Source organism: Natrix helvetica, assembly GCF_964273705.1.
Source record: "Natrix helvetica genome assembly, chromosome: Z".
Classification (NCBI taxonomy): Eukaryota; Metazoa; Chordata; class Lepidosauria; order Squamata; family Natricidae; genus Natrix; species Natrix helvetica.
Genome location: NC_138554.1, coordinates 84220721 through 84234300, shown reverse-complemented (window position 1 = coordinate 84234300; position 13580 = coordinate 84220721). Strand labels below are relative to the sequence as shown.

Below are 13580 nucleotides of genomic sequence, written 5' to 3'. Positions count from 1 at the left end.
GTGGCCTGGCATGAAGAAAGATGTAGATAGTTAGGTGAAAAGTTGTACCATTTGCACCACAATGAAGAGACGACCAGGAAAAACCCCTGGACTACTGCAAACAGTAGCAGAGCCAACAAGGCCGTGGGAGGAGATCGCAATGGACTTTATAGTAGTTACCAAAAAGTGGGGGAAACACAGTGATTTGGACTGTAATAGACCTGTTCTCCAAACAGGCACACTTCATACCCTGTAGCAGACTACCCTCAGCTCACAAGCTGGCTAAACTGTTCATGAAGCATATCTAACAACTGCATGGAGTACTTCAAAGAATTATCTAAGACAGAGGGGTCCAGTTCACGGCTATGTTCTGGAGGGAGTTCCTGCGGTCCATTGGATCATATCAGGGTCTAATGGAGACGTCCGTGGCGAGTCTTGAGAAACCGATCTGGGAGGAGTTTGACTTGGTTGCCATCGAGGATTTGGACAGAATGCGTGGACGACTGCGACCCACCACATGTTTACTGGACCCGTGCCCCTCCTGGCTTGTACTGGCATCCTGGGAGGTTACACGTGACTGGCTCCTGGGCCTAGTGAACGCTTTGTTGAGTGAGGGGTCTCTTCCGGCCACCTTGAAAGAGGCGGTGGTGAGACCCTTGCTCAAGAAGCCTTCCCTGGACCCTATGGAGCTGGCCAATTATCGTCCTGTCTCCAACCTTCCCTTCTTGGCGAAGGTTGTGGAGAGTGTGGTGGCTTCTCAGTTTCCACGACATCTGGAGGAGAATGATTATCTAGATCCGCGCCAGTCCGGCTTCCACCCCGGGCACAGCACGGAGACGGCCTTGGTCGCGTTGGTAGATGATCTCTGGAGGGCCAGAGATAGGGGTTGTTCCTCTATCCTGGTCCTATTAGACCTCTCGGCGGCTTTTGATACCATCGACCATGGTATCCTGTTGCGCCGACTGGAGGGGTTGGGGGTCCGGGGCACCGTTTTGTGGTGGTTCGGCTCCTACCTTTCCGGCCGGACGCAACATGTGTTGGCAGGGGAGCAGAGGTCAACCCTAAGCCCCCTTACTTGTGGGGTGCCACAGAGGTCGGTCCTCTCGCCACTCCTGTTCAACACATATATGAAGCCGTTGGGTGAGATCATCCGTGGTTTCGGGGTGGGATATCATCTGTATGCTGATGATACTCAGCTGTACATTTCCACCCCAAACCACCCCAACGAGGCCGTCGAAGTGATGTCCCGGTGTGTGGAAGCCGTACGGGTCTGGATGGATGACAACCGACTCAAGCTCAATCCCTCCAAGACGGAGTGGCTGTGGGTACCGGCTCCCCGGTTCAGCCAATTAATTCCATCTCTGGCCATTGGGGGCATACAACTTGCCCCTGTGGAGCGGGCGCGCAATTTGGGCGTCCTCCTGGATGCCCGGCTGTCCATGGATGACCATGTGACAGCCGTGGCAAGGGGGGCGTTCCACCAGGTTCGCCTGGTGCGCCAATTGCGCCCCCTACTGGACCGGGACGCCTTACGCACAGTCACTCATGCGCTGGTGACGTCTCGCCTGGACTACTGTAACGCTCTCTACATGGGGCTTCCCTTGAAATACACTCGGAGGCTACAGTTGGTCCAGAATGCGGCCGCGCGGGTAATTATGGGGAGTACTAGGTACTCCCATGTGACACCTTTCCTGCGCGAGCTGCACTGGCTTCCTGTGGTCTATCGGGTGCGTTTCAAGGTTTTGATAACGATCTTTAAAGCGCTCCATGGCTCAGGACCTAGTTACTTGCGGGATCGTATCCTGCCCCATACATCCCTGCGATCAATTCGCTCGCACAGAGAGGGACTCCTCCAGGTGCCGTCCACCAGACAGTGCCGAGGGGCGGCGCCTAGGAGCAGAGCCTTCTCTGTGGCGGGCCCAGCCCTGTGGAATGACCTCCCTCCAGATATTAGGACTACCTCTGACCTCCGCTCCTTCCGTGTAAAGCTCAAGACCCACCTATTCCAAGTAGCTGGCCTGGCTCAACCATAGTCTGATCATATCGCTCCTGACGGGTTTTTTATTTTGGTAATTTATTTAGGGGATTTTTAATATTGTGATTTTAATTGTTTTTATCCATCTGCCCACCTCCTCCTTGTATACGTCTATATTATATGTATGTTTTGTCCATATTTGTATTTTTTATGTGTTTTATTGTACGCCGCCCCGAGTCCTTCGGGAGAGGGTGCGGCTAAGAAATAAATATTATTATTATTATTAGTTCAACTTTTCATCTGAGCAACAATGGGGCAGCAGAGAGACTGAATGCCATGGTAAAGCAGTACCTGAGGTGTTACGTGAACTATCAGCAGTCCAATTGGGCGGACCATTTATCTTTTGCTGCGGTCGCGTACAATAATGCCACAGTAGCACAGGACTCACGCTATTCAAAATAGTGAGCGGTATAGACTTCACCCCAATGCCTGAGTATCCAAGGGATCCCCCCTTCTCAGTCAGCTTGGCTGACTGGATGTCGATGCTGAAAGCCCTGGGAAAATGTCAAAAAGGCACTGGCTAAAGCGGCACAAACCTATTAGAAACAGGCAGACAAATACTGGGCTCCACAACATTCCGGGTGGGAGAGAAGGTTTACTTCTCCACACAATATTTGAGATTAAAACTGCCTAGCAAGAAACTGGGGTCAAAGTTTATGGGACCAATCCCCATAGTAAAGATCATCAACCCAGTCACAGTGCAATTGAAACTGCCTCGATTGTTGGGGAAGATACACCCAGCATTCCATAGCAGCGTCTTTAAACCCATGATTGGATCCACTCTGAGATCACTAACCCTGGAGCCCCCAGGCCCTATGGTCATAGGGGGCCAAACTCATTATGAAGTTCAGCGTCTCCTTGATTCAAAGTGGCACAGGAGACAACTCCAATACTTAATCAAGTGAAAAGGCTACCCCTCATCAGAGGTATCTTGGGTGAAAAATAGAAATATCCAGGCTGATCGTCTTATATCAAAATTCCATGCAGAAAATCCAAGCAAGCCTGGGGGAGGGACACATCCCTAAGTTATACACCTGTACTCAAATTGCTTTGTTTTATACAGGTCGCTTTCAAGAAGTGAGAGGAGCCGGATGTCAATGCCCAAGGCATTTTCATGACTACTATCAACTTGAGAAGGTGGTGGGAGGAAATGCCATGCATACTTTTGGCCAGAGTAAAAGCCTCATATTTCTGTACTGGGATGTGAACGCGCATGTCCAGAACCCTGCCATAATGTCCTGTTGGAGAATGTGATTGATGACCTCAGCCAGAGGGTAGGGGGAACAGGGGTAAAGGTCAGACCCATTAAGTGTGATTTAGTTTCAGCTACAAAGAAGTCCGTGCCAAGATGTTAGTCCTAATAAATGAATGGGTTTTTTTAAACCTTGTCTTGGTTCTCGTAAATTAATTAGGGCAACTCTTGGAAACTTCACAGATAGCTGAAACTGACTTTTAAAATATTTTTTCTGGGTTTCCTGAAGCCCGGGCCCTCTGAGCACCCCCTCCTCCAATGTTTGGGTTGCTTGGAGGGAAAATCAGGCAGCAAGAGGTTGATTGCAGCTGGAGATATGTGGCAAAACTCAAGCAGAAGCAAGAGAAGATAAGTACTGGTGGAAATTCCCTTGCCCTAGTCCAAAGCCCCAGATGGAATCTGGAGGGAGTGCAAAAGAGCAACAGAGGGAGGAAATCAGGGGAGGGAACAGGGGTAAAGGTCAGACACCATTAAGTGAGATTTAGTTTCAGCTACACAGAAGTCCGTGCCAAGATGTTAGTCCTGATAAATGAATGGGGTTTTTTTTAACCTTGTCTCATAAATTAATTAGGGCAACTCTTGGGAACTTCACACTCAGGACTGTAGGTTTCCATGGCTGTTTCTTTGGAGTAGCTATGCTTCCACTGCCACATCGCTGGCGTCTTCTTGTATAATGAAGGGTTTTTCAGGGTCAAGATGCTTCAGCATTGGTTCTTTGATGAGGTCCATCATGGGTTTGGTGATCTTCACAAAGGAGGGGATGAATTGCCTGCAGAAGTTTGCGAATCCTAGGAAGCTTTGTAGCTATCTGTGAGTGCGAGGAGATTGCCAGCCTAGGATGCCTTGTACTTTGGCTGGGTCCATTTCTATGCCCTCATTTGATACATGGTAGCCCAGGTAGTCTAGCCGTGCACAGTGAAATTCACATTTTGATAATTTGATGTACAGGTTGGCCATCAGATATTTTTCCAGTACCTGGTGGACTAGGGTTATGTGGTCATTTATGGTCTCAGTGTACATGAGGATGTTGCCCAGGTAGACAAGGAGCCCCTTATAGAGGTGCTCATGCAGCACCTTGTTTATTAACTGCATGAACATTGCTGGGGGCCCCTGCAGTCCAAAAGGTATCAATTTGAATTGAAAGCTCCCTAGGGGGCAATTGAATGCTGTTTTCCATTCATCTAGGGAGGAGCTTCCTGGAGCAATGGCGGTCTGCCCTTGAACTCCTTATGTTTGCGGGGGTCGTTTGAGAGAGCAGGGATGCTACCAGTCCTCTGTGCCACCCTCGAGGACCGGGTCCAGTAAGTGACCACCCTGGCTTTTCATTGCGACCCAAATGGGTCTCCAGGGTGGTCTGGCGACCAAGAAGAATGGAGAGAACGCGAGAGTGAGAGAGCGGGAGAACGGGAGAGTGAGTCAGCGCCAGCCAGCTGCTGTCAGCTGCTGTGGGAGACGCTGTAGGAGACGCTGGACGTGAGACAGCTGGGCGAAGTCGGCTGGTGCGTTTGGTGGTGTTTGGGGGCGTGCGGGCTGATGTCAGCGCTGGCGGTGTCTCAGGGCGCCCGGAGCCTGGAGCTAGGAGCCCTGGAGGGGCTTTTTTTTTGCAGTGAAAATTTCTCAAGATGGATAAACTTATTGTATTATTACTTTGTGATTAATGTTGATACGTTTGTTGATTATGATTATTACTGTTATATCTCTACTTAAAACTTTGTGCCCAGACAACATGCTGTTCAGATAGATAGGGAATTTTTTATGTTTATTAAAAATATATCAATAAACCCGTTTGCAAAAAAGAAATAAATAAATGATTTGTTCATATTATGGAAAAACAAAAAGCTGTGATTTGATGCTAATGCCTTATTCTACTGTTACAGAGAGTTGGAAGTCAATGCTTCTTTTTCTTTTCTTTTGCCTACCTTTCCTCACTTCTCTTTCCCCTATCCCCTCCTTCCTCACTATTCTTTTATTTGTGTTTTGTATTTTATAATACTTTATAATTTAATTTTAAAACTGTTTAAAAGGAAGAAAAGAAAATCCATTAGCAAAATAATTCACCAGGAACTTCTTTATTGCAGGCTTCATTGAAATGAAATGGCAACTTTGCATGAACACTACCCCTCTTGCACAATTTCATTTATTTCAGTAGAATTGAATTAAACACAGATTGTGTTAATTGTTTTTGCAAACATTTTGGGATAAATATATATTTTGACTGATCATCAATAGAAAAGTATTGATTTGCTTTTGAATCAGTAATTATAATTCTCAATTTCAGACTATCATTTTTATCGTTGTACAATTTCTATTGAAGGCTATTGTATTTCTTTAATCACCAACTAGCAATAATTTATTCTTTTGTAGGGGTGGAGAAGTAAACTTGCATCAAGAATTAAAGAATACAATTTTAAAGGCTTGCTTTTAGAATAGCAGAAAAGTAAACCATATTAGAATTAACATAGACTGAAAACCTGAAATTGCTATAAATTTATTGTAATGTAATTTTTAGATACACAGTATGAAATATATGATAGATTTTCTCTTGGTGTCCCCACTATATATACATATTTTTGGGATGTTGAGCTGAACTGCAAATTTTTACCTTATATGAAAGTTCTCTTGATCATAGCTTATTGTTTAATCCAGTACTAGCTTTACATATAATTATATGTAGCTCTTAAAAAAGTTATTACCATTAGGTTTTTCCAAATTGAACTAAGAAAGCAATCTGTCTACCATTTTTCAATACCTGTATCTCTGAAATAAGGACTGTATAAATTTAGGACTGTAATTCCTATAATTTCTAACTGTATTAGATGATTTAACATTACAATCAAAACTTTCTGATGTTTGAACATTGAGTTGTCTATTATTTTCTCAGGTAGGAGAGAGAAATTGATAGGGAGAATAGAGATTCATGCAACTCCTGGAAATATTGGAAATATTCTTGGACAATTATCTCAATAGAATATTGCAGTTAAGAGCTGAAATTATTTGAAATGTAAGAATTATCTGTATCCATTACAGTTCATAAACAACCATGAACTAATCACAAATCCAGGCTCATTCATACATTTTGGAGCATAAATATCGCCAATTGTTCTCCTTACCTTTACTGACAAAATTTCAGTTGTGACATCGAATGAAACCATTCATTTAAGAATGAAACCATTCATTTGATTAAGTTTAATCAAAAGTATGAATTTTTTGTCATACCTAATTTCATTTTAATTTTGGATTCCATGATTTAGTTTTACACTGTAATTAGTATAAATGTCTGCAATGCAAGATTATGAATGATCTATAGAGGTTACAAAGAGAAATGATTAACTTTTGAAACTGGTGAATAAAATCATTTGGTCACTTTTCTTAATCTTTTCTGAAATAAGGATATCTTTATCCTTATTTCTGCCACAGTTATAGTTAAATGGACAATTCTAAGAAAATATCTTCTTAATCCTGGATGAGGAAGTTGATGAGGGAAGTTCGAGGAGATAAGAAAAATTTTGTAATTGTTCTTCCTTGAAGGTATTCACTCCCTAGTTCACTTTGAAGAACCAGCTCACGAAGTACTTCTGCATCTCGGGATACTTGTTGGGGTACTTTAACTTTACCACAGAATTTATTGTTGATCTGAAGAGAAAGAAAAAAAAAACAGATGAAAATTGAAAAAGGAATCTAAAATTTCTTACTTTTGTTTTAGCTTCAGTCAATTAATGTAAGGTAATACTCAATTAATGTATTGTATTGTATTAATGATCCTAATTGGGACTAGTGGGAGGGAGGGAGGGAGAGAGAGAGAGATCACTTAATAACAGCAAGTCAAGTAGTGCTTATTCATTTATTAGGCAAGGATTATGCTGCTGCTTGGCAAGGAGCTCACATCCTCCTCCCTCTATGAAATGCTGGTTTTGGCCTGCTGCCTCCTCTCCAGCTAGGCCCAGTGAGCTCCCATCAGAATAAAAAATCCCACCACCCTGCCATATTTGCCTTCACTATAATTTTTCCACCATTCTATCTTTCCTACCATATTTGTCCCCTTGGATGTCAGACTCTCCACTGCCACTGGCTAGCCCTGCCATCCTAATTTTCTTCCTCTTCTTATTTATTATTATTTTTACCCTTCTACAACACCTTACAGTCATTATATCAACATTATTACGTCATCATACCTGTACATGTATATATTATTTCGCTTCTGTAATGAGCCGAAGGACAGAAAGGGGGAGTAGAGAGCTCCCTCCCATATTTGGGCATACCAGGGGTTGTAACACAAATACAAACCTATTTCCCTGGCTCAGCTGATAAGGAGGAGAGCCTGTGGCTTAGTGGCTAATACATCTGCCTAATATGTACTACAGCCCAGGTTCTAATCCCAGTAAGGGTATGGCTAGCTGATGAGAGCTAAATAGCTTGAAATAGATCTATACTAGTCTCCCTTTATTTATTTATCAGCACAAATACAACACAAACATAGCAAAGGCAACATTAAAAATAAAAATATGGTTTTCTGCCTGGATGGTCTTCTGTAATGAGCCGAAGGACAGAAAGAGGGAGTAGTGAGCTCCCTCCCATATTTGGGCATACCAGGGGTTGTAACACACACACACACACACACATACATACATACATACATACATACATATATGTTGTGGCCCAGCCGGTGCCGCTGCCACCAGACTCCGAGAGTGATAGTCCATACAAGTCAGCTCCAGAGGAGATGGGCGATCCTGGACAGGATTCAGAGGCTGAGCAGGGATCCGAGAGTCTGGTCGGCCACCAGGTGGCGCCAGAGGCATGGAGCAGCGGTGAGAGCCAGAGGAGGAGGACTCCCGATGCCCTGCCTTGGAGCAGCGGGGAGGACAGTGACTCAGGACTTAGCAGGGCGTTTCTAGATGCCCGTTTCCGCAAGGAGCGTGGGCGTAATTATAGGCAGTAAAGAGCTCTCAGGTGCTGTTTGGGAGACGCCCATTTTAGGTTATAAAAGGGTTGACTCTGGAGAGGCTCTGCGTAGCAGTCAACAAAGGACTTATGCCAGAAACTCTAGTCTGGGATCCCGGCAAGCTGGATAGCTGCTTTTGTGTTCTGTCCCTGTGAGTTTTGTCTTGGTGGCTTGCTGCCACGAAACCTCTTGTCTGTTCGTGTAATAAACCTTGTTCCCTTGTACTGTTCCGGAGTGTGTGTGCTGTGTGGGCAACGGAGGAAGGGGGGTCAGAACACACACACACACACACACACACACACACACACACACACACACACACACACACACACACACACACACACACACACACACACACACACACATATATATATATATATATATATATATATATATATATATATATATATATATATATATATATATATAAGTTTTCTGAGGTTTTCACAGGTGTTTGTATGTATGTCTTTGGTTGTTCGGGTTTTCTCCCGCGTAGAATTGGAAGTATCTTCACGACGTTTCGATGAAGTCTCATTCATCATCTTCAGGCTGTTGCTTCCGGCTTGGTGCTTCCGAAGCACCTGGAAGCACCAAGCCGGAAGCACCAAGCCGGAAGCAACAGCCTGAAGATGATGAATGAGACTTCATCGAAACGTTGTGAAGATACTTCCAATTCTACGTGGGAGAAAACCCGAACAACCAAAGATATATATATATCTTTGGTTGTATATATATATGTCTTTGCAACGTTTCGGCAGGATCACACCTGCCATCTTCAAGCTGTGGGCTTAAAATGGGAACGGAGCTGCCGTCTTTCTGTAAGTCTTGGTGGGAGGGGATGGGGTGGTGGCTTTGTTTCAGTAAGTGGAATGATTGGTTGTGTGGTTGTATCATGATTGGTAGATTGGTGCTGATTGGTGCAGGTTGTGTGTGCATTGTTGTTTTGTATTTTAACGGCTTGGGTGGTGGGTGGTGTTCGTTTGTTGGCTAGGGCTGGTTTCCAGATGTTTGGTAGGCGGGAGGTATCATCACGTTTGTTCATGCTGTGGGGGTGTTTCTCTATTTCGATGGCTTCCATGATTATTCTCTTGTGGAGGTGTTCTGTTTTGGAGATTAACCTGGCTCCTTCAAAGTTGATTTCGTGTCCTGTAGCTTTAAGGTGCTGGAAAAGGGAAGAAGTTTTTTCTTTTTTTCTTACTGCATTTTTGTGTTCTGTGATGCGTGCATTTATTCTCCTGTTTGTTTGTCCTATGTATATTGCTGGGCAGATTTTGCATGGTATTTCGTAGACTCCTTGGTTTTCTAGCTGGATTTTGTCTTTGGGGTTTCTTAAGATGTTGGCTATTTTTTGGTCAGTGGTGAAGGCTGTCCTGATATTGTGCTTGTGGAGAATTTTGCTGATTTTATCTGTGGTGCCTTTGATGTAAGGGAGGAGGGCGATGCCATTTTCCTGTTCTGTATCTTGGTTTTTTGGGGGAGTCTCCTTTTGGATTAGGTTGGTGATTGTTTTTCTTTGGAATCCATTGGAGATTAATACATTTGTGAGTTTGTGTAATTCAGTTTTCAGGTGGTCTTTGTCGGCTAGGCGTTTGGTTCTGGAGATGAGGGTCTTGGCTACAGAGTTGATCTGTGCAGGGTGGTGATGGGATTGTGCATTTAAGTAGCGGTTGGTGTGTGTTTTTTTCTGGTAGATGGTGTGTCCTAGGGAGCCCTTGGGTTTTTTGTAGATTAGGACATCCAGAAAGGGAAGTTGGATTGGAATAAAAAGTAAATTGTTTTTTTTTCTGGTTCCATTTTTCTCCAAATATCTATTAAGTTTAGCTCCTCCATCATCTCAAAACAGGTTGTTGGTAATACTTTTTTAATTTTTAGTTTTCTTGTCACTTATGTAATCTTTTTTACTGTCTATTATGGAATTATAATCTCCTATTATACAGATATTTCTCACTCCAATTTCTCTAAATTTTTCGTGTAATTTTTTATAAAACTCCTTCTGATTTTTGTTTGGGGGATATATTGCTACCAGTAGTATTGATTTTTGATTTATCCATATCTCTTTCATTAATATTCTTCCCTTTGGGTCTGCATAAATTAAATTTGTCTTTATCCCCTCTTTAGCATATATCACTATCCCTTTTCTCTTTTCTTCTGCTGATGCTGCATATAATCTTCCTAATTTAGGATATTCCAGGTATTTTATATTTTGTTTTTTAATGTGTGTTTCCTGTCAGCATATTATATCTGCCTTTTGTTTTGTTAATTTTGCCCAGATACACTTTTTTTTGTTGGTGAATTTAAACTGTTAATATTTACTGACAATAATTGAATTTCTTCTTCCATCCTACTAATTCTCTACCTGTTTTTTATTAACTCTAGTTTCTTTTTCGACTCCTTGTTTTTGGTCTCACTTCCTCCTCTCTCTGCTGCTCCTCCTCCTCCCTACTACTTTCTCCTTGTTCTCCTTTCGTTATTCTCTGTTGTCGTTCTTCCTAGCTTCTATATTCCATCTCCTCTTTACTGCTCTGTTCCTCTTCCGGGCCTACTAGTTGCTCATATAAATCCTATGCCTTCTCCAGATTGTCAACTTTAATCTTTTTCTCCTGCCAGATTACGAGCATCCCTTCAGGTACCAACCACCTAAATAGTATATCTTGTTTAATCAGTTGTGTCGTCAGGAATCAATATTCTCTCCTTTGCTCCCTCACTCTTCGCGGGGTTTGTTTCAGGGTTTGTATCTCTTTCCCTTTGTACATCATGGGCGCATCTCTTGTTATTCTGTAAATTATATCTCTTATATTAGTACAAATACAACACAAATATAAAAAGGCAACATTAAAAATAAAAATATGGTTTTCTGCCTGCATGGTCTTCTGTGATGAGCCGAAGGACAGAAAGAGGGAGTAGTGACCTTCCTCCCATATTTAGGCATACCAGGGGTTGTACATACATACATACATACATACATACATACATACATACATACATACACACACACACACACACACACACACACACATGGATATCCACAAGCTTTCCACTTACTTGTTTATAAATATAAATATTGATTTGAGTATTTATAGGTATTATAAATATTATATATAGATATTGTATATAATTGTAACTTATTTAAATAAACTATTAATGCAGTCAGTTCGTTCACTGGATTGGCGATTGATTTCCCCAGGCTCATGGTCCTGGGGGATTTCAATCTGCCTTCCATTGGCGAGACATCCAAGTCAGCTCGGGAGTTCATGGCTTCCATGATAGCTATGGACCTAACTCAGTTAATTCAAGACCCCACCCATAGTGGGGGACACACACTTGACCTGATTTTTGTCTCTGGGCAGTGGATGAATGATCTAGATTTAGGGGATATTTCTATTCAACCCTTGTCATGGTCTGATCATTTCCTCATCAGGCTTGACTTCCATACCGCTACCTCTCGCCGCAGGGAGGCGGAACCGACTAGATGGTTCTGCCCCAGGCACCTGATGGACCCCGAAAGGTTCCTCATGGAGCTTGGGACTTTTCCTGAATCCCTTGCTCACAACTCGACCGAAGCCCTAGTGGAAGCCGGGGATAGGGCGCCCGCTGGGGCCTTGGATCACATTGTGCCTTTGCGGCCTCTGACCCGGTGTCGATCCCGTATGGCTCCCTGGTTTACCGAGGAGCTCTGGGAAATGAAACGCCGGAAAAGATGCCTAGAGAGTGGCTGGAGGGCCAGCCGGTCCGAATCTGATCGAACACTAGTAAGAATTCATATTAAATCCTACTTAGTGGCAATAGAAGTGGCAAAATGGCAATATATTCCGCTCTTATCGCATCCGCAGATAACCGCCCAGCTGCCCTGTTTAGGGTGACCCGCTCCTTACTTAACCAAGGAACTGGGGAAGACCCCTTGCAGGGTAGGGCTGAAGAATTTGTTCAGTATCTGCAGGATAAAATCGCTCAGATCCGGACAGGCTTGGACTCTAACTGGGTAGATTCGGGCGAGCCGACGGGGATGAATCTTGAGGAGACAATCTGGGATGGGTTTGACCCTGTGACCCCCGAAGGCATGGACAGGATTATGGGGAGACTCAGTGCTGCCACTTGTGTGCTGGACCCGTGTCCCTCTTGGTTAGTTTCAGCTTCCCAGGAAGTGACATGAAGCTGGCTCCAGGCGATTACCAACGCTTCATTGAGGGAGGGGTTCTTTTCCACCGCCTTGAAGGAGGCGGTGGTGAGGCCCCTCCTCAAGAGGTTGTCCCTGGACCCAGCTTCTTTAGCCAACTATCATCCAGTCTCCAACCTTCGCTTTGTAGCAAAGGTTGTCGAGAGTGTGGTAGCACGTCAGCTTCCCCAGTGCCTGGATGAAGCTGTCTACCTGGATCCGTTTCAGTCGGGTTTCAGGCCCGGGTACAGCACGGAGACAGCATTGGTCACATTGGTCGATGATCTCTGGCGGGCCCAGGACAGGGGCTGCTCCTCTGTCCTGGTCCTATTAGACCTCTCGGCGGCTTTTGATACCATTGACCATGGTACGGGGAGGAACAGGCTCAAGCTCAATCCCTCCAAGACTGAGTGGCTGTGGTTTCTGTCATCCCGATTTGTACATCTTGTTCCATCTTTGACGATAGGGGGAGAAATTTTAGCCCCCTCAGAGAAGGCTCGCAATCTGGGATACACGGCTTAGTTTAGAAGAACACCTGACAGCCGTGACCAGGGGGGGCTTTTGCCAGGTTCGCCTGGTACGCCAGTTGCACCCCTTCCTGGATCGGGATGCTCTGTGCACAGTCACTCACGCCCTCGTCCTTTCTCACCTGGACTACTGCAATGTTCTCTACATGGGGCTGCCCTTGAAGAGCACCTGGACTATTCAGCTGGTTCAGAAGGCGGCCGCACGGGTTGTCATGGGGGTACCTAGGTGCTCCCATGTTACACCCCTTTTAGGCAGCCTGCACTGGTTGCCAGTTGTTTCCCGGGTGCGATTCAAGGTATTATGATCTTTAAAGTGCTCCATGGCTTAGGCCCAGGGTACCTGCAAGACCACCTTCTGCCACCAGTAGCCTCCCGCCGTCCAGTACGATCCCACAGAGTTGGCCTCCTCAGGGTGCCGTCGGCCAGACAGTGTCGGCTAGGGACCCCCAGGGGGAGAGCCTTCTCTGTGGGAGCGCCTTCCCTCTGGAATGAACTGCCTCTGGAGCTTCGCATAATCCCTGACCTCCGGTCCTTCCGACGTGCCCTAAAAAGTTGGCTTTTCCAGCAAGCCGGCCTGGCCTGTTAATTTTAACTCATTTTTAAATGTATTGTCCTATAAATTCAGGTTTGTTTTTTTTTGGATATGTATTTAATTTCTTTTTAACTTTTGGGATGTGTGTTTTTTAATGTTG

The 13580-nt window shown here is 44.5% G+C and overlaps 1 protein-coding gene across 5 annotated transcripts in view; it reads right to left on the bottom strand.

The window, feature by feature from the left end:
• Positions 1 to 5328: 5328 nt before the first annotated feature.
• Positions 5329 to 13580, bottom strand: part of LARS2 (leucyl-tRNA synthetase 2, mitochondrial) — a 176028-nt gene continuing 167776 nt past the window's right edge. For all 5 annotated transcript variants that reach the window (XM_081933357.1, XM_081933358.1, XM_081933359.1 and 2 more), the window contains one exon: positions 5329 to 6899. In XM_081933357.1, coding sequence (XP_081789483.1) covers positions 6720 to 6899 — 180 coding nt within the window. In that variant the 3' untranslated portion in view covers positions 5329 to 6719. The remainder of the gene's footprint in view (positions 6900 to 13580) is intronic.